Source organism: Trachinotus anak, unplaced genomic scaffold (genome assembly GCF_046630095.1).
Source record: "Trachinotus anak isolate AG129_WGS33_773 ecotype Australia unplaced genomic scaffold, CSIRO_AGI_Tana_v1 ptg000013l, whole genome shotgun sequence".
NCBI lineage: Eukaryota > Metazoa > Chordata > Actinopteri > Carangiformes > Carangidae > Trachinotus > Trachinotus anak.
In genome coordinates, this window is record NW_027273864.1 from 19,319,700 (window position 1) to 19,340,431 (window position 20,732).

Here is a 20,732-nt window from a genome sequence, read left to right on the forward strand (position 1 = left end):
AGCCTCACACTCAAGTGTTTAAATTTGGGTGTATTAAAAACTACTTTGTCATTGATGCCAGACTTGTTGGATTATTCTACACTTTCCAAGTAAATAATATTTACTTTCACTTGCCATACAGTATTTATTTTATCACATCTATTGTAACCATATCTGGGCAATATGCCTAAGGCAGGAGAAACTCATGAGCCTGTACTGTAAACTGGATGGTGATTTGCTGACACCTTGTGGTTAAAAATAAGAATTACAAACCACGTCTGGTAAGAGTGTGACAAGTGCCCTACACATGATGCAACGAAGAGACTTGAACAAACATTAACATGCAGATCTAAAACAACAGGAAGTGGTCACAGAAAACGAACTTTGCACTGATTCACCCGGAGAACGCGAAGAAGCCAAACAGCCAGCTTGATTTTTATAGCGCACATTGCGTTTTGAACCGGTTAAGTAATTTTACGACGCTCCCTAATCACCACTTCCAACACGACCTTTGCCCTTCGTCGCGTAACTCGCTGCAGTTCTGTAGCATGCAGTGGGTAATAACAGGAGGACTGTGCACCCTCCGACAGAGCCACATAACCACAGACGTGCTAACACACTTGCCAAGGTTTGTATCTCGTCGGAACATGTCGTCTCAAGCGAAACGACCGGTTACCTTACTGGGGACGATGGCGTTCGGGGGCCGGGCCGACGCCGAGCAGAGCCTGGAGATGGTGCAGGCTTTCCTGGGCAGGGGACACAAGCAGCTGGACACAGCCTTCATGTACGTGGATGGGAAGTCAGAGACCGTCATTGGGGGCATGAATCTCCCCAAAACAGGTATATCAGAGGCAGAAATACTGGATTTTTTTTAAGTAAACAAAACTAACCAAAGTGTCCCTAATTGGACAACCTACCTGCTGGTTGGCAGATGGCACCAGCTTGGAATCATGGGAACAAAAAAATGGTCCAAACCCCCTCCAATCAGGGGCCTTAGTTGACCCTTCACTGTTTCAAGGGTAAAACCATGAACCATGTCGGGCCTCTATTGACCACCAAAACTTAGGGCACTATGGTTGTTGATGACAGAAAACTAATTGGTTAATTGGTAACACACTTGATAACAAAAGTTTAAAAAAAAAAAAAAAGGACATCTGAATCTGCTCTTTCCAGTTGTATGATAGTAACATCTTTGACAGTGTGTCAGACAAAAAATATTTGAACTTGAACTTAAAATTATTAAAGGCGTTAATTATTAGACCTATTGATAATAAAGATAATTGTTGGTTGCAGCTTTACAGTTCTTTGTCTGAGGCTTTCTGTGAATTTAGTAACTTGACACGCACACAAAAATGAATCAATTCAATAAAACAAAACTCTGACAAAACAAACACTACACACAAGAAAACTAGGGTCACAAGATTGAGGAACCATCTTAGCTGATAAAGTGGTTCAAATTTCTAGCAAATTTGAGATTTATTAAATTTGTAGATCTAAATGATTAAGAAAACATGGGGTCTTGGGGTCACTGGTAATCCAGCCTTGGATTACACCTCCAATTTCCTGGGGCCATTTATTTTATTTGTAAGAGACCATGTAGAATATCAAACATACATTTTACCATTTGATATATTCCACCAGAGTGAGCATGAAGCCAATTTTCATCTGCAGGTAATAATTCAAACATACACATGGTGACAGACCATCACTAAACAAACAGGATACGTAATACATAATTACACATAGCAGTACATCACACACAGCATGTCAGCAAGAAATATACGCTAGATAAACTAACAGAACAAATATTTTTGTAAAAAGCAAAACCAAGAAAATGTCAATTCAGTGGTTACAGATTTGCTTAGATGAGAAAAGTCACAAGGCCAAGCTGATATAAGCCTGAGAACATTGTCAGCAATCACTGGATGCCCCTTTAACGTTATGCATGTTGTCACAGGGTTTATATAATATTCTCCCAACATTCTAGCAATGTTTTGATGTTAGGTTTATGCTTGCAAAAAAAAGACAACCCACAGTTCTCTTTGCTGCAATAAACCTTCATATGTCATATTTTCATTTCATTGTTTCTGTGTGACAGTAAGTATCGCTACCAAGGCCAACCCCTGGGACGGGAAGACACTGAAACCGGAGAGTGTGCGCTCCCAGCTGGAAACCTCCCTTCAGAGGCTGCGGACTGACTGTGTGGATCTCTTCTACCTCCATGCCCCCGACCACCAAAACCCCATCCAGGATACCCTTAGGGCCTGCAATGAACTCCACAAAGAGGTAAAAAGACCAGAGACCCTATTTTCTATGAGTTAAAACTCTGAGGAAGTTGCTGAGACCTCTCCTGTAACACAACACACCACACACGTTTGTCTGCAGTGAACAAATATAAAATCAGTCTGATACTATACCTATTACGTTATGTATTATTTTCCTACTTGACAGTATTTCATTAAAAATGAGTCAATGTTATAAACATCCCCCTCAGGGAAAATTCAAGGAGTTCGGCCTGTCAAACTATGCATCATGGGAAGTGGCTGAAATTGTGTGCATCTGCAGACACAACAACTGGATCGCTCCCACTGTTTATCAGGTATTCTGCCACTTTTTAATGTTTCATCTCTGTTTCATCAGCTGTGTCATCTTAGAATATAACAGGTTCATAATATACTGTATGTCATGTTGCATCCCTCAGTATGAGTAGCTATGTGTTAGAAATTGTAGTAGTTAATATCAGAGTAGTTAAGCATCCTGCATAGTAGGACTTTCACTTTGATTTAATCCCTTGCATCCTAACTTTGACTCTTACAACCTTTTACAGGGGATGTACAATGCCACTACAAGACAGGTTGAGACGGAGCTGCTGCCATGTCTGAGAAACTACGGAATGAGATTCTACGCGTACAATCCTCTAGCAGGTGCTGTTCATCTGCTTTCTGTGGTGCATCCTAGCTTGGCACTGTGGATAGCCAGTCACAGTTTTTTTAACGTTCATTCATGGTCCCCGGATGATGAAATCTAATGTTAATGTAAAGACCCCCAGCAGGTCAATATCTGAGAAATATCTCAACATCCTGAGAAATGCTTCAACGTCTACCATATAATTTGCCACAAAATTCAGCACAGACATTCATGGTCCCCACAGAATGAATCCTAACTTTGGTGATCCCCCAACTTTTAAATTTGAATGAAATGTCTCAACAACTGTGGGGTGGATTGCAGTCACATTTGTTCATTTGTTCCCTTAACCTTTCATCTGGCACTATTGGGTTGGACATTGTATTAGTCCAGTACTTTGGTTTACAATGGAAAATCAAATGACCCACCAGCCTCAATTGTACTTTGTGTTTAGCACTTAGTAACAATTGTTAGCATGCTAACAGACAAAATAAATGGGAGATGGAATGACAGTAAACAGTATACCTGTTTAACACCAGCATGTACTGACATACTGACATTAGCATTGCAATACATATCATTTTAAATAACTGACAGCACTGAGTACATAAATAGTAGAACCTCATTAAGCTTGAATTCTGACGTGACTCGTCCTCTGCCAGGTGGCCTTCTGACAGGGAAGTATCATTACGAGGACAAAGAGGGTTCCCAGCCTGCTGGGCGGTTTTTTGGTAACAGCTGGGCCGCAGCGTATCGAGACAGGTGAATGACTTCCAGTTTGTTTTCAAGATTTTTCCCCGAGAACAAGCGACATGTTTTAAGTCATTGCATATTAGGTATGTCTGTGGTTTGTACATGGGTGTTGATAAAGCTCAGAGGGTAACGGTGACTGTCCTCTTCTGTGTAAGATACTGGAAGGAAAGTCATTTCCACGCCATAGAGGTGGTTCTAAAGGCCTTGGAGATGGTGTATGGCTCAGAAAAACCCACCCTGACTTCTGCTGCTATGCGCTGGATGTACCACCACTCCCAACTTAAGGTACCTGCTGTGAATAGAAAGCTGCTGTGGCTTGAGGTTACGTTCTGAGTTTTTAATTTTGGAGAGGTTACAATTTACAACATGATATAAACTAAACTAAACTTTTCAGGGTAAAGTAGGTACAGTATCTGGCTACTGACAAGATTTTATATTTTTATGCATTTACTCAACAAATATTGGTCCTGTCATGGCACCCTGTTCAGGCTGCTGGAGCAGGGTAAAATTTCAAATGGCATTTACCAGCATTGAAAAGCTGAGTACATACGAACTAAACTTGACCTTCCAACTTAAGTGTTTTTATCATGCAGTGTTGTCTTTCCGCATGTGAAATACATATTTATTATTACTGCATCAAGTCAGTGGTCAAGTATAGTACTTTATCATTAAAAACCAAATGATACTTCACATATTGAGCACTTTGTACAATAATTGTCAATTATTTTGTCTTCATTTTTAATGATGATTTAAAGCCCTATTCTGTAGTTTTTGGCCAGGTTACAGTTGGATGTGCATATAAGTAAAATCTAATCATTTTTTATAACCAGTACTTTAAATTATATGGACATATTCAATTGTCCACAGTCTGTGTTTATATTCTTTGTAATTTTACAGAATGACCTCACATCAGCTAGCCAAATGTAAAATTATAGCTGGTCATAACTTCTTACTGACCATTTGTGGATTGTGAATGCTGAAATCCTAACTCTTAACATCTGAAAGTGTCTGGTCAGTTATTGTATGTATTATTGTATCTATGCTCAGCAATTCAGAGTCAAAGGTTGTCAAATTGAAAGGAAACATCTTCATCAACCACATTGTGGTTTGACAGCATCGCTTTTCTCTGACTACTGCATCATCTGCGGTTACAGGGTGATCTTGGAGATGGAGTCCTCATCGGCATGTCCAGTATGGAGCAACTTCAGCAGAACTTGACTGCTGCAGAGGAGGGTCCTCTGGATGAGAGAGTGGTCACTGCCTTCAGTGAAGCCTGGAATCTCGTAGCCCATGAGTGTCCAAACTACTTCAGATGAGGACCCCCCCTTTTTTTTTTTTTTTTTTTTTTAAATATAGACCAAAATCTCCACTACAGTCCAATCAAATATCTTTCAAGTTTATACAGAAAATAAGATTGGCTGGCTAAAGCCCCATTAGTTTTAGTTACTTAAAAGTTTTTCTGAAATCACACTTAAAATTTCTAGTTTTCTTTTTGGATCAGTTGGAAACCATTATGTGTTCATATGTAAGAGCACTTCATTGTTGATGTATAAATGTAAAAATGACAAGTTATTTTTCAAGGAGAAGTAACTTTTGCTGGAGCTTGCCTTAATTAAACTGTTACATTAAAAAGAAAACAAATTTTCTCACATCAACAAAATGTTTTTCTTACAGATAAAATGCAGGAAATGGGTTGGTCTAACACATGAAACAGTATGTGCTTATTTGTTTTGGCTGCATGGGAAAATACTTGAATGCAATACAAATGTTGACAAATCTTAAAGCAAGTGGTATCAAGATGATTACATGCACAAGATTGTTGAGTCTTGACTCCAGTCACCAGTGTTTCCTGGACAACAATTCAGTCCAGTTCATGTTTTGGGGTGAAGGCAGGACAGATGAGAGAGATTAACACAGAGTCCAGGGGCAGCACAGGAGGTCAGGATGAAAGGTTTCAACATCATTGTCCCTCTGATGTTATGGTTGGCAAAAAATGACTTTTAAAAACAGACTTGTACAAGCATCTGCCCATGCAGATGTTTTATTCTGCATCGTCATCTTCTTCATCATCTTCATTCTCCTGCATTGACTCTTCCTCGGCAGCAAAGTTCTGAAACTCGCCTGTTTCTGAGTTCCACATACATTTGATTTGCACCTTGAACTCTGCCATCTCAATACCAAAGAGTTTCTGTGGACAACAAGGGCCCAGATGGGAAGGTCAGTCAAATGCATTATAATACTGTATGTCGCTGTGAACGTTTCCTGAAACGAAACAGCCAGGAACTCACCAGAATACGAGCCTGCTCAGGTGATAGCACATCTCCCTCCTTACAGACTTCATGGTCCTTCAGCAGTGTTACCACTCCTGGAATAACAGTAGAAAAAAATGTGACCGTTACATCCAAAATCCACTGACTGTTAAAGTGACAACACTAAGTTTATTTCTTTGCATTCAAACAATTTTTAATCTTGCCTTTCTTGAGGGCAGTGGGGAGTCCTAATTGCCTCAACTGGGGCTCCATTGAGTGAGGAAACTGTTCCAGGGGTCCCTCATCCAGAGTTATGTCCATCTGTGCCTGGTTACCAGCCCGTGCATAATCCATCTCTTTGAAATGACTGAAATACCTATCAACAGAAAGAATCATTTAGAAAATGTATAAACAATTTGATAATCACTGAAACCACAGTTCATGAAGTGGTACTTACTCTTGTACCTCATCCTTTGTTTTGTTTGTGAATAGTACACCCACTTCTCCCCGCAGATACTTGCAGACCTGCATATTATCAAAGGCAAGAAAATTTTACGTATATGCAACAGCTTATTGTGCTTATTGCGAAATTTTCTAGCTTGACCCCTCCACCCCTTAAGTCCTTACTTACCTTGTGCAAATTATCTTTGTATTCGTCTGTTTCTCCTTTCCCCAAGGCAACCATCATGACTTTATTTTTGCCGAAGAAGAATCTGTGGAACAAAGAAGAGGCCAGTTAAATTGTTTCCCGTGACCCCTGTGCAAGGAGCACACCTACTTTTAGTTATTAACTTTTTTTAACGTTGGGAAAATTGTGAAAGTAAAAAAATGAGAAGCAGAAGAAGGCGAGATATCCTGACTTTGTTTTTAAGGTGGCTCAAGCAACATACAACTTGAAAGTGATTTAACTTAGATCCTCCCAGACTAGTAATTGCCCATGTTTTTCAAATTGCATGTCCCCAGTTATTAACACAACCTATCTTATATAAATGTATAGTCTCCAAGGAAGCCCTGATCATATTATCACAGTTATCTTTTCAAACTTTAAAAACTCTCCTCAGAGCATTAGACAAGACATTATACAATGGTTTCCACACGCATGACAAGTAAACTCACCTCCATGTGTAAAGATCTTTAAATTCACTGAAATGTAAAGCCAACAGGCTGGTTAAGGTGCCAATACCTGCTGTGTTTCCATGCTGTCCTGATGTCTTTCAGCTTGTTATTCCTCATATTGGCCACAGAAAATATGAACAAGTTTCTGTAGGTGTCCACACATTTCCGTAACTAAAGTGACAAACGGGGAGAATTTAGTATGAAACATGTCCACAGCTTGAGCGCAATCTGATTAACATACAAGTATAGCTGACAGTAGACCAGGGCAGAAAACACTCACCTCCTCGATTAATTTCTGTTTTAACTCCAGTCCTTTCTTGGCTGTCTTCGTTAATGAAACTGGGGGGAGGATCATGTGAAAAGACAGTCAGCAATGAGTTTAATTTATTTCAGTCAGTATTATTTCAGTCAGATCCTGTTACAGGATCCCTGTATCATGAGCCTCTCATTCAGAAATTAAGTGGAAGGTTAAGGGAAACTAAGGTGACATGTCTCCCAAATCTTTGTGTAGTTAAATAGTGTTAGACATCCTGGTCAAAGCCTCATAACTGTTTGAAACCCACTCTCAGATTTATGAACCCTTCATTTAATTAACGAAAGCTTAAAAATAAAGACAATTTTGCTGTTTTTATCCCATCCACACCACATCTGACCAGGTCTACATCAAAAACCACTAAACCTAGACTTGTCAAACCTGGACCACATTACTTCAGAGAGCCTAAATACTTTTCTAAAACACGTTTTCAGATTAGTGAAACTTGTAAATCAGAAGCTAACCTCGGGGTAATGTGTAATGTGCATATTCACTATTTCCCTCAGCAGGAGAAGCTAGCATTAGCCTGTTCCCTCGTTTACGTTAGTTTACGTTAGTTTTCCAACAGCTGCTACATACAAGCAGCCAGTAAACAAACTTATCAGTTCAATGTATTTGTACACAAAACAACCTGAACGGATATTTTCTTACTTTTCTTGTCCCTCTTTGACTTCGGCATGGTTTCCCCTCACGATGGCAGAGCAGCAGACGCACATGTGAAGTAAAAGGACCCCAAATGTTTCTGTTTGATGGAGCTGCCCACGAAGTGCCTGAGCCAAAATAAAATAAATGACTAAAATAGGCCTAAGGACTTATTAACTGAAATATTTGTAACTTGTCGCTGTTGCTGCAGCTCCTAAATAAATTTAAACATGAGTTGAGGGGAGAGGCATGTAGCTTTGGCGTTGTTTCAAGCTAATATTACTAATATTAATCACAAATCATCTTGACGTTTTTGATAAGTTCTCCTGTATGTGTGCAGTGCTCTGCCAGAAGGCGGAAATGAGCCAAAACAGCCTAAAAATATCACGATTAATTAACAATACTGGACTTTCTTAAATTGCATGGCCTACTATGAGCATTTCACCTATTTTGGGGGACAGTATTTCCGTTAAAACCACATGTTTTGTGCATTTCTAGCTTCTACTAATTTATATTACATGTTTAACATGCCAGGGTGGCTGTGAATTGTCTGAAGTAACCGGGTTTATGAATGGATTAACCCGCTAGGGGTCTCCTGAGCCAAAGCAAGAACATGCAAGTATGCTACATGGTACAAGTGGCCAAACTGATTTACAAATTGCTCAAAGATTCATGTTTAGGTGGAGTATTGGCCCTGTTGGAAGTACAGGTGTCAAGGTGTTTGAGTCCCTTTTCAAATTTAATTATAGACACGCAATCGCATTTGATGTTAGAAAGCTGCAGAGGCACAAGGAGAGCTCTTTATTTGCCTTCATTCTGATAACAAAGCTTTGTTATCAGACACTCACAATATATCCACACTTTACATAAATGGCAATATATCCTGCTAATGCACAAATCAGCCAGATGAGATAGTATATATATATATATATAATAAAATAATTTTACATTTCGCCAACAAAATGTGATAAGACATTATTGATCATTGGGGGGGTGAAACAGGCCGGTTAGAATTAAGGACAGAGCAGAGTAAAGAAGAAATAGTAGAACTTCATGAACCAAAAGTTAAAAAAAAGTTAAATAAAAGCTATAAGTTATAAAGGCACACAGTGGATGTGTGTATTTATGTAGCTTATACAGGCTATATGTACTATTTTTATTTAAGTATATAAAATATGGGCTATCATAGGACAATATAATATACAGAACACATATCAACATCAGAAAAACTGGAAATTTGAATTTAAAGGGGCTCAAAGTATAAAAAGGACACAGTGCACTTTAAGTAGGCTAGGTGTAATAGCTTATAACATAATCATAGAGTGGATATTTGTGAGTCCTGTAGAAACATCGCTATCGTGGGAAAGTTCACAATTAATCAGCTTAATAATTCATAAAATAACAGGCCTCAATCTAACGTGTAAGACAAAAATGAACTGTTGTTGTTACAGTCTACTTAACCCTATTAATTAGGCCCGTGTTTATGTCTCTCACTGCTGTCTGCACGGGTGAGAGAGGGAGGGAGGTGGGAGGTGCTGATGTAGCTGATAGTGCCCAGTTTAGCGCTTTGCAACATGATCCGCGCACAGCAGAGAGAGGCCGGGCTCTGCGGCGCTGCGTCCTGCCGTCTCACCGCACCACATGGAAACTGAATAGAGCTCCAACAAACGGGGAATGACAAAGAAAGAAGGTGGACCGTTTTTCCCTGTCGGCCGGCTATATGAACCTGCACAGCATCAGCTGCTCCTGACAAAGCAAAAGCAAACGCAGAGATGAGGGTGACGGAAAGTAATGCTGGTGCCTATTGCGGTCTGCGTCAAACCTCTCGCAGCTTCAGGAGATGATGCCCTCGCTGCCTCTGAAAGGACTTTTCTGGGTTTATTATTAATCTCTTGTGAACACCCATGCCGCAGGGGTCCATGTTAGTATCTCGGGGTAAACATCCAGCGGGGACAGTGATGGCCACCCCATCTCCAGCCGCCCCGTCACTCTCAGCATCTGCATTGTGAAGAGAAACTCGTCCAGGGGGAGTGTGATTCTGAAGGAATATGCAGAGATAAAAACTACAGGTTTTTGTTTTTGCATCCAAACCAGACAGAGCTATAGTTGGATTACCAGGTGTCGTTGTTTACCAACATGAATTCTATGTTTTTCTCGGACACTCCGCCCGGTCCGGTCGGCAGCGTCCCCACAGGGTCGACCAGCGCCCTGCGGAATGACCTGGGCTCCAACATCCATGTGCTGAAAACCCTCAACCTGCGATTCCGCTGCTTCCTTGCCAAAGTCCATGAACTGGAGAGGAGAAACAAACTGCTGGAGAGCCGGCTGCAGCAAGCCCTGCAGAAAACGCAGTACCGCCACCTTTACTCCCGCGAAGTTGCGGTGCAGACGGACGGTCCCGAGTCGCGACTGCCGGGAACCATCTGGAGTTTCACCCACGTCCGGAGGCAAGGGGAGCGCCTTGAGACGCTGCATGGGCCCGGGGTGACGTGGACGCATCCGGACGGAGTTGGGGTCCAAATAGACACCATCACCCCAGAGCTGAGGGCTCTGTATAATGTGCTGGCCAAAGTCAAGCGGGAGAGGGACGAGTACAAGAGAAGGTGAGTAGAGTCAGCCTGGCTGTGCAGGCTACTGAGACTAGTGTTGAATGTATGTGCTCTCGGTAGCTCTCACACAAAGTTGGACATTTGGAGACGTTTTCCTAGCAGCCCAAGCAGTGTTAGGCCGGGAAACACCCTGATTTTTTTATGACCATGTATAAGTCATTTGCAGGAGAGTAGCAAGCAAGTAAGGGTCCTGAAAGGGTGTCACTATGGGCCCCCTATGTCTTGGCAGTCAATGGGCTGTGGGCCCATATCATTACTGCCCTCACAGACCATCACAGAAATAAGAATGAGACTTGAGATGAGTACGAAATGTCACTACATACGCACCACAGACCATCGCAGACACACTTGAAGTCCCTGTATGAACTTTATGGGAAGATTCAAGCAGTTTCCAGTCACTCAATTGCAAGAAGTTCAGGGACAGATTTAGTCATTCAATGTAGATGTCGCAGTTTATGAGCCAAGAAGTTGCTTTAATTTAATGCTGCATTAGATCTGGACACATAATCAATGTTGCTTGTGAAGTTGTTCACATTGGAGACCAATATTTAGTTGATAGACAGAAAATACATCAGAAACTCTTTTAAATTTATAATTATTATGTCTTTTTTTTTATGATTAAATAATTTTCAAACAAAACTGCCAAACATTCACTGGTTCCAGCTTCCTCAATGTGATGAATTACTGATTTCCTCTGTTTGATATCAGTGTTAAAGTGAATATTTTTGGGTTTTGGACTTTTTGTGGGACAAAATAATTTGAAGATGTCACCTTTGGCTCTGAGAAACCATGATGGACATTTTTACAGTGATCTTTGAGTCAGTTGGGACACCTGATGGGTGTGATTGTGAAGCCGTTTTCATCTACCCATCACTTTATCACCTCTCAATTATCAGAGTTCACTTTTCTTCCCATGTGTTTGTGATTATCCAGTGTCCCCAGATGCTCATCTGACGGTATAGTGGAGAGATGACAGACATCACAGTGATAGAGTTGCACTTGAGGTAGTGTTTAACATGAAGGATGTCAGAGCTGAGGTCAGCTGCTCAGCATTTACACAAAGACGTTTCTCATGGATTGATTCTGTTTCTCACAGACATTTAGGGAAATTCCTTTGCATGGCTCATTCTCCACCAATTGTTCTTCTCATTTAGTCATATTAATTGCATTTCCTTGAGGACTCAGTGCAGCGTCCCAAGCTGACCCACATCACTGCTGGCCGGCTTGGCTGGCTACCGAAGGGATACATGCCAAGCAACCGCCTGCTTCTGTTTGCCGTCATGACTCAAGCCGAGAGGCATTTTAACAGGCCTGTGTCTGCTCGGTGAGGTCGGCTATGACGAATGCCGACTTCCCACTGAGCGCACTTACTCAGTGACACAGAATGTGTGTGCTCTCCCACTCCTCTGGGAATCAGGATATCCTGTCCAGTCATTCCTAGTAACCAGCATATCCTTTTTTGTGCACTTCTGTCTGAGAAGATGAACAGCAGTGACTGGGACGGCAGCCAAATTAAAAACTGCTGCAGCTGAAGTCAAAAATTTGGATCCCCTTTAGCAAAAACAGGAGCTCTTGACTTTATAAGTCATTGAAACAGCCATCTCGGTTGCTTTTTAATTAGGCTTTTAGCAAAATGTATCCAGTTGCTCCACTTTGCACATCCACTCTTTAAATATGTGGTTGTGTCTCAGAATAGAGGTTGTTGAGTCGTTGGTAAACAAAAAAGACAGAACATGATTTCTACAGTTTATTCAGTATGTGTACACTGATACATTGTTATGTTTACATCATTATGTTTAAATCAATGACACTCACAAGTGTCAGTGTCCCTAATGTTCTTTATAGTGTTTTTACATGGAGAGAGCTGTGGAATAAGACGCATTCCTTGCCCCTTTTAATTGGCCAATAATCATGGTTATCAATCTGCTCCAAGCTCAGTAATTGCATCACCACTGAGTTCACCGCCCAGTTGTTTTCTCTCTGTCTCCCAGTCTAAATCCTCTTTACTACAGTCACATTTCAGCATTCAATCCCCGCGCCCCATCCCGCCATGGCTTTTCTATTCTGTGCTCTTTGTGTTCAGCCATTCCTTCGTCCTTCACTCCGCTGCTCCACCCCTCCGCTCCTGTCTGTAACACGCAGACTGCTTTGTAAGGTATCCTCAATCCCGACGGAGGCCCCCCCGTCCGTGTGCTCCCACACCACCCTGGTGATTTATTAAAGCTTTACAAGTGCGGACACACACACAAGGAGATGGATGACCAGCTTGTCCATTTCTGATTCGGCCACTTGCCTTCACACTATGAAATACACAGTTGTTTACTCTCTGTCATTTTAAGGTACGCCTCCTTCTGATCAAGAAACTATTTTCTGAGGCGAAAAAGCGTGGTTTGCTATACATGGTTGTTTGTAACACAGTCACTTATGAAGTTGCATTCTGAAGTTATTTCATATGGGGTCTTGAATACATGAAAAGGCTCCAGTGTAATGGGAAAAATATTTGCCAGGATCAGAGAGCTACCTAGCTAATATAAAAGATCAGGGGCCAGATTCACAAATGTTCCCCAGGATGAAACTCACAATGTTTCTTAAGAAATTTAGGAAACTGTTAAACTTTTGACCCCTGATTTTTTTCCAGTGGAAAAAAACCCCTCTCTCCTCTTCCTATGAGTAACTTTAAAGTTAGAAAAAAACATTTTTTACATCTGGAAATGAGTGAACCTGCTGTGCACCCTTAATTGATTTTTCAGTTATTAAGATAATCATGCTTGTAGACATATCTACGAATCAGACCGTGTATAGTGTTGTGAATATTGAAAACTGTATTGCACCACCCAGTGTATAAGAAAAAAAGACAAATGTTATACTATGAAATACATGTAAGAATAAAAAATCTGAATAAGAGGCTTTTGAGCTGATAAGGGATGATGATGTTCAGCTTTGACTAGACACATGAGCTTTTAATAGGTTTAAAGGCATTGTCACAAAATAGTAGAAATTAGCTTCCTGTGTGCTCTTTATTTCCATTCAGATATTTCCTTAACCATATACAGTTTTTGACCTTTTTCCGGTGATACAAACCATGTCCTTAATTATATTTCCAAATTAGGTGCTTTCCATTATACAATATGCTTTTGATAAAGAACAACACGGCTCTTTCAGAGTGGCTGGGTGTACTTCTTGTTCTGGGAAAGCTCTTTAACCGATTTAGTCCAGATTCTCAACTAATTTATCTGATTTTTTTTTGCTTTCAGAACACTGTTGTGTTCATGACCACCACCAGGCTTCATAAATCACACAGCCAGCTTAAATGAATGTCCACTTAGTGCCTCAGAGGCTGGACTGTGAGGTTACATACCTTTCACACTGACAAACGACCATGCAAAGGAAAAGGGGTAAGGTCAACTCCACTGTCCTCATCCATACTGTTTTTATCCCACTGTCTTGCATCACTGTGAAATGCATCACTTGGGAGTCAGTGAGTCTCTGCCAGTAATTGCCACCAACATGCAACAGCGCTTAAGAGGCCATGGAAACAGAGGCTGACATTGACGAACACATTTGACAGTCATTGGCATACTGCATGTTAACCATGAAAAGAAACTGTTGTTACTTTGTGCCTATGACAGCTGCCATTATGTGGCCGAGAAGGCAAAGTGCCCATTTGTTTAACATTTACATGTTATACTTTTGGTGCGGAGATATAGCCGACAGCCTTATCCTTTATGCAGATTACTGCACAAACAGACGGATCACTGCTAAAAGACAGCAGTTATACTTGCAGTAATATGCTAATATATTTTCAGAGAGCCGTATAAATAAAGGTACAGGTAGTTCATTGTTCATTGAAACGGATATCACCATAGTTTACATGAATTTCTGTGGAATAGAGATGCCGTAGGAGGTAGCTGCTATTGAACTGATTGCACAAGCAGTTTAGAGGTATTATTCCGTTTCTTAGGTGCAATGATTACTGCAGTGTTTTAATAATAAATTGTCGTCATCATATCATCATCCATCACTGAGCTGAGGCCAAAAAACTGTCCTGCTGGATCACAGTGTGAGTGATACAAGACTTTTAGAGAAGCAGAACAGTCTCCGGGGCTCCTGGGCATGTTCCCCTCTACATGAATAATTCACATACAGCTGAATTTAGCTATGTGTGGATCAATGCTTTGAAAATTCAGTAAAGGCTCTTTTCTGCGGCTTTGATCTTGCTTCCTGTGCTTAAGAGAGGTGAAAGGCAAAGTTGAGAGCATCTCTTTTGAAAGTAAGAGGTCGGGCTTGTCGTAATAAAGAATTAACTAATTACAGGGTGAAGTGAAGTGTGATTCCAGAGCTGGAGGCTGCATTCTGTGTTTCAAATATCATATTTCCACATGAAGTGCAACGTACTGCATTGATGAGCTCTTCAGCCTCTCTCTGTCTGTCTGTGCTGCTGACCTGCCCTCTATATAATCCAGGCCGTTTATTCAGGAGAGGGATTTTCTCTAAGCCGTCACCTAGCACCGAGGCTCCAACCTCCAGCCGGCCCTGCACCACATCCTGGCACGCAGCCGCTGCACTGAACTGAGGCCTCTCAGAGTGGAAGACGTCCTGCTGCTGAGACACAGTGAGAGAGAGAGAGAGAGAGAGAGAGAGCTAAAACCATTGAGCTCCAGATTAGAGTTTATATTGTGTCTCTCTTACTCCCTCTTCCTTTCTGAGTGGTGCTGCTCTCTTGAGCTCACAAAATGTTTTCCAAGGCAAATTGCACTCTATTCATTGTTTAGACCAAGTGTTCATTTTGTAGATATCAGCAAACTTGGATGTCCTCAGAGCTTATTTCTGCCTTACACCGAGAGCGTGTATGGCAGGAATTATTAAAAATGCATCAATGCCACACTGTTTCACTGGATGACATGGAAACTGTCATTTGAGTGAATCACATATACCGTCCTACTGCTGTAAATACTCACTAACGCAAGCTGGGGGTCAGATGGGTCACAAGATACATTTGTCGGACCCTGACATAAGCAACAAGTTAGGAAAAGAGGAAAAAAGCACATTTCTGCAACACAAAACAGTCATTTTTCTGGATTTCCTCAAATCATTGCATCTTTTCTTGTGAAATATGGAAGTGTTTTAGCTCTTCAGGGAAACAGAACAATCTGGTTGAACTGCTCACAGCTGACAGACATATGCTTCTTGTGATGGGATGATGTGCGCAGGCATTGTTTGGCTATAAAGGGCAAGCAAACCAAAAAGGCTTGGAAGGCACTGCACCAGAGCACACAATGTGTATTAATCCACAGTGGAAATAGTCCCAAAAGAATGCACTAAAATCTACATTGACCAGCTGTTTTAGGAAATTACTAATCATGATTCGAATGCAAAACAATATACTGTATTTGTGGCCTGTTTTTTTTTAAAGATTAATATCTTCAGTAGGAACAAATGCATTGTTGGCTTTGGTCTTTTCTTGGGACAAAAATACAGAATAGAGCCAGCCCCGTCCTTTAGGGAACACGTGTACGTAGCTGTTCCCAGACTCAGAACATTATCAAGACAAGAAAAAAACAACAACTCTGGTAACATCTGCTAAAGAAAGATGAAAATGTGGTTTCTGTTTCTCAGTATTGATCGAACTGGAAGGAAAATCTGCATGATGTGGATGTGTGCCCCCAGTGCTTTTGTGCCTTTGCTCGCTCTTGTGTCTGGAGCTGCTGTTGTGCTGTGCAGCTGTGGTTGATTATTCATGGGTATCGATACAGCTGAGACCAGTGGCGCGTTGCCAGATTTAAAAGTGCAGGAATGCACCTGTCCTTCGTAACCACTGACTGCATAAGGAGAGTGTACTAACTGTGCAGTTTGGTCGGTGGACTGTTTTGGAAAAGCACCGCTACACTTTGCAGCACTTGTGGCCCGATGCAAAGCCCCAGATGTACAGTTTGTTAGGTCAGGTAAATGTTACTGCTAAGTCCATAATCATCAGCACTAATCCTTATTTACACCTAGTAAATTTATCAAGTGCCTCTCTGTCCAGACCTGCTCTGTTTGAAAAGCTGTGGCACCTTTTTTAAAGATCTGGATGTGCTGACACAGCATTCAGACTTAATAACCCCTGTATTTCAAAAGCCTATTATTCCAGTGGAAATGCTGGTTTGCCAGACACCTTTGAAAAACAAACAAACAAACACACACACACACACGCACGCACACACACACACACACACACACACACAAACAAACACACGCATATATCTTTGGACAGTATATTATGCCATGCATGTGTCAGATAGGTGTGTGAGATTTCACAGGGGCAATGTAAATCTGCCTCTGTGCTCTCGCATACTTGACTTTAAACCAAACCAGATGTGCCTCTCCTCCGAGCTCTCAGGAAATCTTCATGTATTAAGAGATAAAGTGCATTAATCTCCTGTGGTATCATTTTCATTGTGGCTCTTACAGCAGAAGAGTTACCATATTAAAGGTGCAGTCCATGCTCTAAATAGTCTAAATCCTCTTAGTACAGAGGCTAACAAGTGTTTGGTTTTTTTTCTGACTGCGTATCAAAAGGTCCATGTTTTCAAGTTGATCAACACACAGAAAACATATATTTAAGCTATGTATCATATACATATACACTGTTTCATGGTGTTGTGGGGTTTTCACTGTTGTGTAAAAATACTGTACATCCACGGTCTCAAACACAAAGAGCCAGTGCCTTGCATGATAGCTAGCTGCCACCTGTGTTGTCACTGTGTTGTGTTTAGTGGATGAGGATGAGAAATGTATCATAAAGCACCTTGGATAAAAGCTTTTTAATAAATGCAGCCAATTTACCAAAAATAAAATAGTGAAAAAAAAAAAACCAAAAACAACATCTAAACATGTGAAGGATTATGAAACTGTCTGGTGGGCTGGATCTGGCCCTCAGGCTGGTAATTTCACTTTGTTGTATGTGAGTAATTGTGAGTAATCGTTGTGGTCAAGAAACCAGATTTCTTCTGAATAGAGCTCTTTCAGTTTTGTAGTCACTCCTTGGGTTCATCCTACAGGTGTGTGTACCCAGAGGTACAAAAGTTATTTATCTAGCGATAATGTCTCATGGCTTTGTTTTGTCTCACATAATTTGGCTGTGCACACCCTGGTCTGTGAGGATTTGTGCCAGAACTGAACATCTTCATGTTATTTTCTTCTATAATGGGTTGTCACACCCAGTGCAGCTCCACCCTAACATGGCCCAGGCATGCAGACCGTTGTTTGCACTCTTACACTTACATGGAACAAATCCACGTCATTTGTCAAGCAGAACATCCAACTCAAAGTCATTACAGGATTGTGAGGAAGGCCAACTATAGCTTTCTTTAATCAAGTGTTTTTACAAGTTGTGTGTTCACTGTTTTTATGCCGTTAATGTCTGATACTTTTGCTGTATGTTAGATAAATAACCAGGAGCCCAGAGCTATTATGAAAGCACTATAATGTGGACCGCAGTAAATGAAATCAGTGAGAACATAATAACATAACTGCACAGGAGTGTGCTTTGTGAGATGGGTGGGGTCAGTTTGATTTTAGATGAAGACTGCGGGGAAAACTGATTTTCAGTCACAACGCTCACAACCGCTGCAGACTACACAAATAAGCAATAAATGACTCCTTGTTCCCCTGTGTGACGTTCAAGACTTAATAAAATAGTGTTTGCGATAAAATCTGACTTTCCAGATGCTTATCACAAGACAGTTGACAGAAAGTCTTTTGCCCATTTTGCCAGCAAAAGACGTTTAGCTGCCAAATATTACAAACATAAACAAACTATTAATCTCAGCTGTTTTCACAGTGGGAACACCCTTGCATGTCGCTACAAGGATTAACAGTTAACGAACTGCCATTGTCACAAACTCTTATATAAGTTCCTTTAAAAGCAATTATCCATTTTTTTTCAGGGTGCACTTAGGTCATACCTATTAGTTGGAAACAAAAGTGGTAATTACATGTGAAGACCTATGTGTTTGTCATCTCCCCGATACAGTTTGCAGCTAACCTGAGAGCAAGATCCCTCAGGCGAGAGAAAAGAGGGCTAGGACAGGCTTTGGGAGTTAAGCAATTAGATAAAGCATGTGCCCAGTGCAAACAAGTTGAGCTCACACCCATATTGTCAGGAAAAGTCAGTGTGGCAACGTTGTGGGGCCAGGTCAGGAGGGAGGATTAGACATGTTCCGACAGTGGATCCCAATTATCTATCAGTCCAACAGTATGAAGGGAGGATCCACAGGTTTGTACCAAACCCATTATTCAGACAGATGCTTTGATCGGTGTTAATGACTTTGTTATGGTCTCACCTTGTTCCAGAGAGCGCCAGGAACAGAATTCAGGCTATATTTTTATAGTTGTTTCCGTGTTGTGTTGCAGCTAGTCTATGTTGTTTGTCTGCCCCGACTTGCTTCTCAGAATGTTGAAATCGAGAGAAAGTAGTTTCGTTGAGCGAAAGTAGATTATATACAATATGAAGTTTTGTCTGCTAATGATTCACGAAGATCCCCCAAGACAAACAAAGCTTGTAGAAGCTTTATCCCTGTTTGAGTGCACAGAAATATATTGCTGTTGGATGAACTTTAATTAAGCAGTAGGTGCCAGGATTAAGACATAGAACATTCATCAAACTCACAGATTACATTTCCCAGTGTCTACAACCTCTCATCCTCAGTGTTAATGTTATTTTATCCAGTCTGTTCCAAACATACTCCAAGTATAAGTGTCTACTGAATGATATTATCCTACTGGAAAATGGAATAGCTAATGTTAATGTACTAAAATGCTGCAAACACTGGCTGAACAATATCATTAAACTTATTCATGCAAATCATTGCAAAATAAGGTCACGTTGTCTAAAATCATTACTGCCCCAAAATATTCAATTTTTTATCTATTAATTATCATAATATCAGATCAGAATAAGATACACTCATGGTGCTGTAATACTTTACAATATTAATGTTAATGTGACAGTCTGACTGTTTGTTTGAGGATAATATTTAAATTAAATTTTACTCATTTAAAAAATCATAAACTGTACATGTATGCATACATACAGCACATATGCACATGCATATACACATATGCCCACATTATTCCCATGGAAAATAAATACACTTGTTTAATGATAATAATAATACATTTGTACAGTTACATTTGTATACACATACATTTGTATCTGTATCCATCTGTGTACAGTACATATGCACATCTGTATATCTATTGACATACAAATACACTGTAGTTGCATAGTCATACAAAATATTTTCCTCCCATTTAGAGAAACACAAAAATAAGTGATATTATGAATACTTGTATATGCATCTATTAAATGTGGTGCAGTCATGTTGGAAATACTCAAAATATCCATATAATCCATAATTGAGGGTAGAGAAGACAAAAGCAAAAATTCATATTAAAAATGGGCATAAATTCATATGTGCCAGCAGATTAACATTAATGAGTTAAAAAGCCCTGAGGAATGTTCTCCTCTTGAACCTCCTAGATTTTGATCAAAACTGTCCGTACTTCTTCCCCGAAGGAACAATTTCATAACTGGAAAATGCTCAGTGAAAGATATCTCCAACAATTTCAAAAGCTTTTAGATAAAGGCGAGCTTTACAGGCTGATAAGGAGACGGGAGGATGCAGTCATCGTATTTTCTAGGAAAGCTGACCTTTTTTGGTCACCGTTGCCATATTTCACAACCTGATGGTCTGAAGTCTAGCTTAAACCAGCTTTCTTCATTGGAAGAGATATTTAATACAGTAGGTTCTTAGGATATTGTAAACATATGGCTTTTGATTGCCATTTAAAAAATAGATTTCATACCAGGTAACACAAGACATAAATGCATAAAATACACATACAAAGACAAATACAAAGACAAGGTAGCAACATAGGTTGCAAGTTAAGGGCTGCACTATGGTGCATAAAGTATGCAGATTAAATTGAAATAATGCACATATATATATATATATATATATATATGTGTGTGTGTGTGTGTGTGTGTGTGTGTGTGTGTATATATATATATATATATATATATATATATATATATAATATATAAATATGTACGTACATACACATTGGCGTTTTTCATAAAAGGTAAACTATATAGTTAACAAACTCACGTTTTTCTTTCACTCC

The 20,732-nt window shown here is 40.3% G+C and overlaps 4 protein-coding genes across 5 annotated transcripts in view; 2 read left to right on the forward strand and 2 right to left on the reverse strand.

Moving 5' to 3' along the window:
• megf6b (multiple EGF-like-domains 6b) overlaps positions 1–1,069 on the reverse strand; it is a 64,219-nt gene extending 63,150 nt beyond the window's left edge. Inside the window, exon 1 of the mRNA XM_071494493.1 lies at positions 897–1,069. Within this exon, the coding sequence (XP_071350594.1) occupies positions 897–1,015 (119 nt within the window). The 5' untranslated portion in view covers positions 1,016–1,069. The remainder of the gene's footprint in view (positions 1–896) is intronic.
• On the forward strand, positions 295–4,999 carry akr7a3 (aldo-keto reductase family 7, member A3 (aflatoxin aldehyde reductase)). The gene is made up of 7 exons (XM_071494500.1): positions 295–819; positions 2,078–2,265; positions 2,474–2,578; positions 2,807–2,903; positions 3,546–3,645; positions 3,792–3,921; positions 4,791–4,999. Exons 1-7 carry the CDS (start codon positions 528–530, stop codon positions 4,950–4,952), a joined length of 1,074 nt encoding a protein of 357 aa, XP_071350601.1. The 5' UTR covers positions 295–527; the 3' UTR covers positions 4,953–4,999.
• Positions 4,644–8,065, reverse strand: mrto4 (MRT4 homolog, ribosome maturation factor). The gene is made up of 8 exons (XM_071494501.1): positions 7,966–8,065; positions 7,282–7,340; positions 7,069–7,172; positions 6,517–6,598; positions 6,343–6,410; positions 6,110–6,261; positions 5,925–6,001; positions 4,644–5,824 (listed from the first exon to the last, which is right to left on the reverse strand). Exons 1-8 carry the CDS (start codon positions 7,991–7,993, stop codon positions 5,678–5,680), a joined length of 717 nt encoding a protein of 238 aa, XP_071350602.1. The 5' UTR covers positions 7,994–8,065; the 3' UTR covers positions 4,644–5,677.
• A 1,640-nt stretch (positions 8,066–9,705) lies between these two features.
• The window catches only part of iffo2b (intermediate filament family orphan 2b), a 28,286-nt gene continuing 17,259 nt past the window's right edge, over positions 9,706–20,732 (forward strand). The window contains exon 1 of one of the 2 annotated variants that reach the window (XM_071493949.1): positions 9,706–10,559. In XM_071493949.1, coding sequence (XP_071350050.1) covers positions 10,093–10,559 — 467 coding nt within the window. In that variant the 5' untranslated portion in view covers positions 9,706–10,092. The remainder of the gene's footprint in view (positions 10,560–20,732) is intronic. The other variant, XM_071493948.1, reaches the window with a different exon arrangement.

Bases quoted from the DNA above. Each gene is read 5' to 3' on its own strand.
- mrto4 (XM_071494501.1), bottom strand. From the start codon at position 7,993: ATGCCGAAGTCAAAGAGGGACAAGAAAA. The intron at 7,173-7,281 runs GTGAGTGTTTTC...TTGTCACTTTAG, and splicing joins AACAGAAATTAATCGAGGAG to TTACGGAAATGTGTGGACAC. The intron at 6,002-6,109 runs GCAAGATTAAAA...CTGTTATTCCAG, and splicing joins CCCCACTGCCCTCAAGAAAG to GAGTGGTAACACTGCTGAAG.
- akr7a3 (XM_071494500.1), top strand. From the start codon at position 528: ATGCAGTGGGTAATAACAGGAGGACTGTGCACCCTCCGACAGAGCCAC. The intron at 2,904-3,545 runs GTGCTGTTCATC...GTCCTCTGCCAG, and splicing joins CGCGTACAATCCTCTAGCAG to GTGGCCTTCTGACAGGGAAG. The intron at 3,646-3,791 runs GTGAATGACTTC...CTTCTGTGTAAG, and splicing joins GCCGCAGCGTATCGAGACAG to ATACTGGAAGGAAAGTCATT.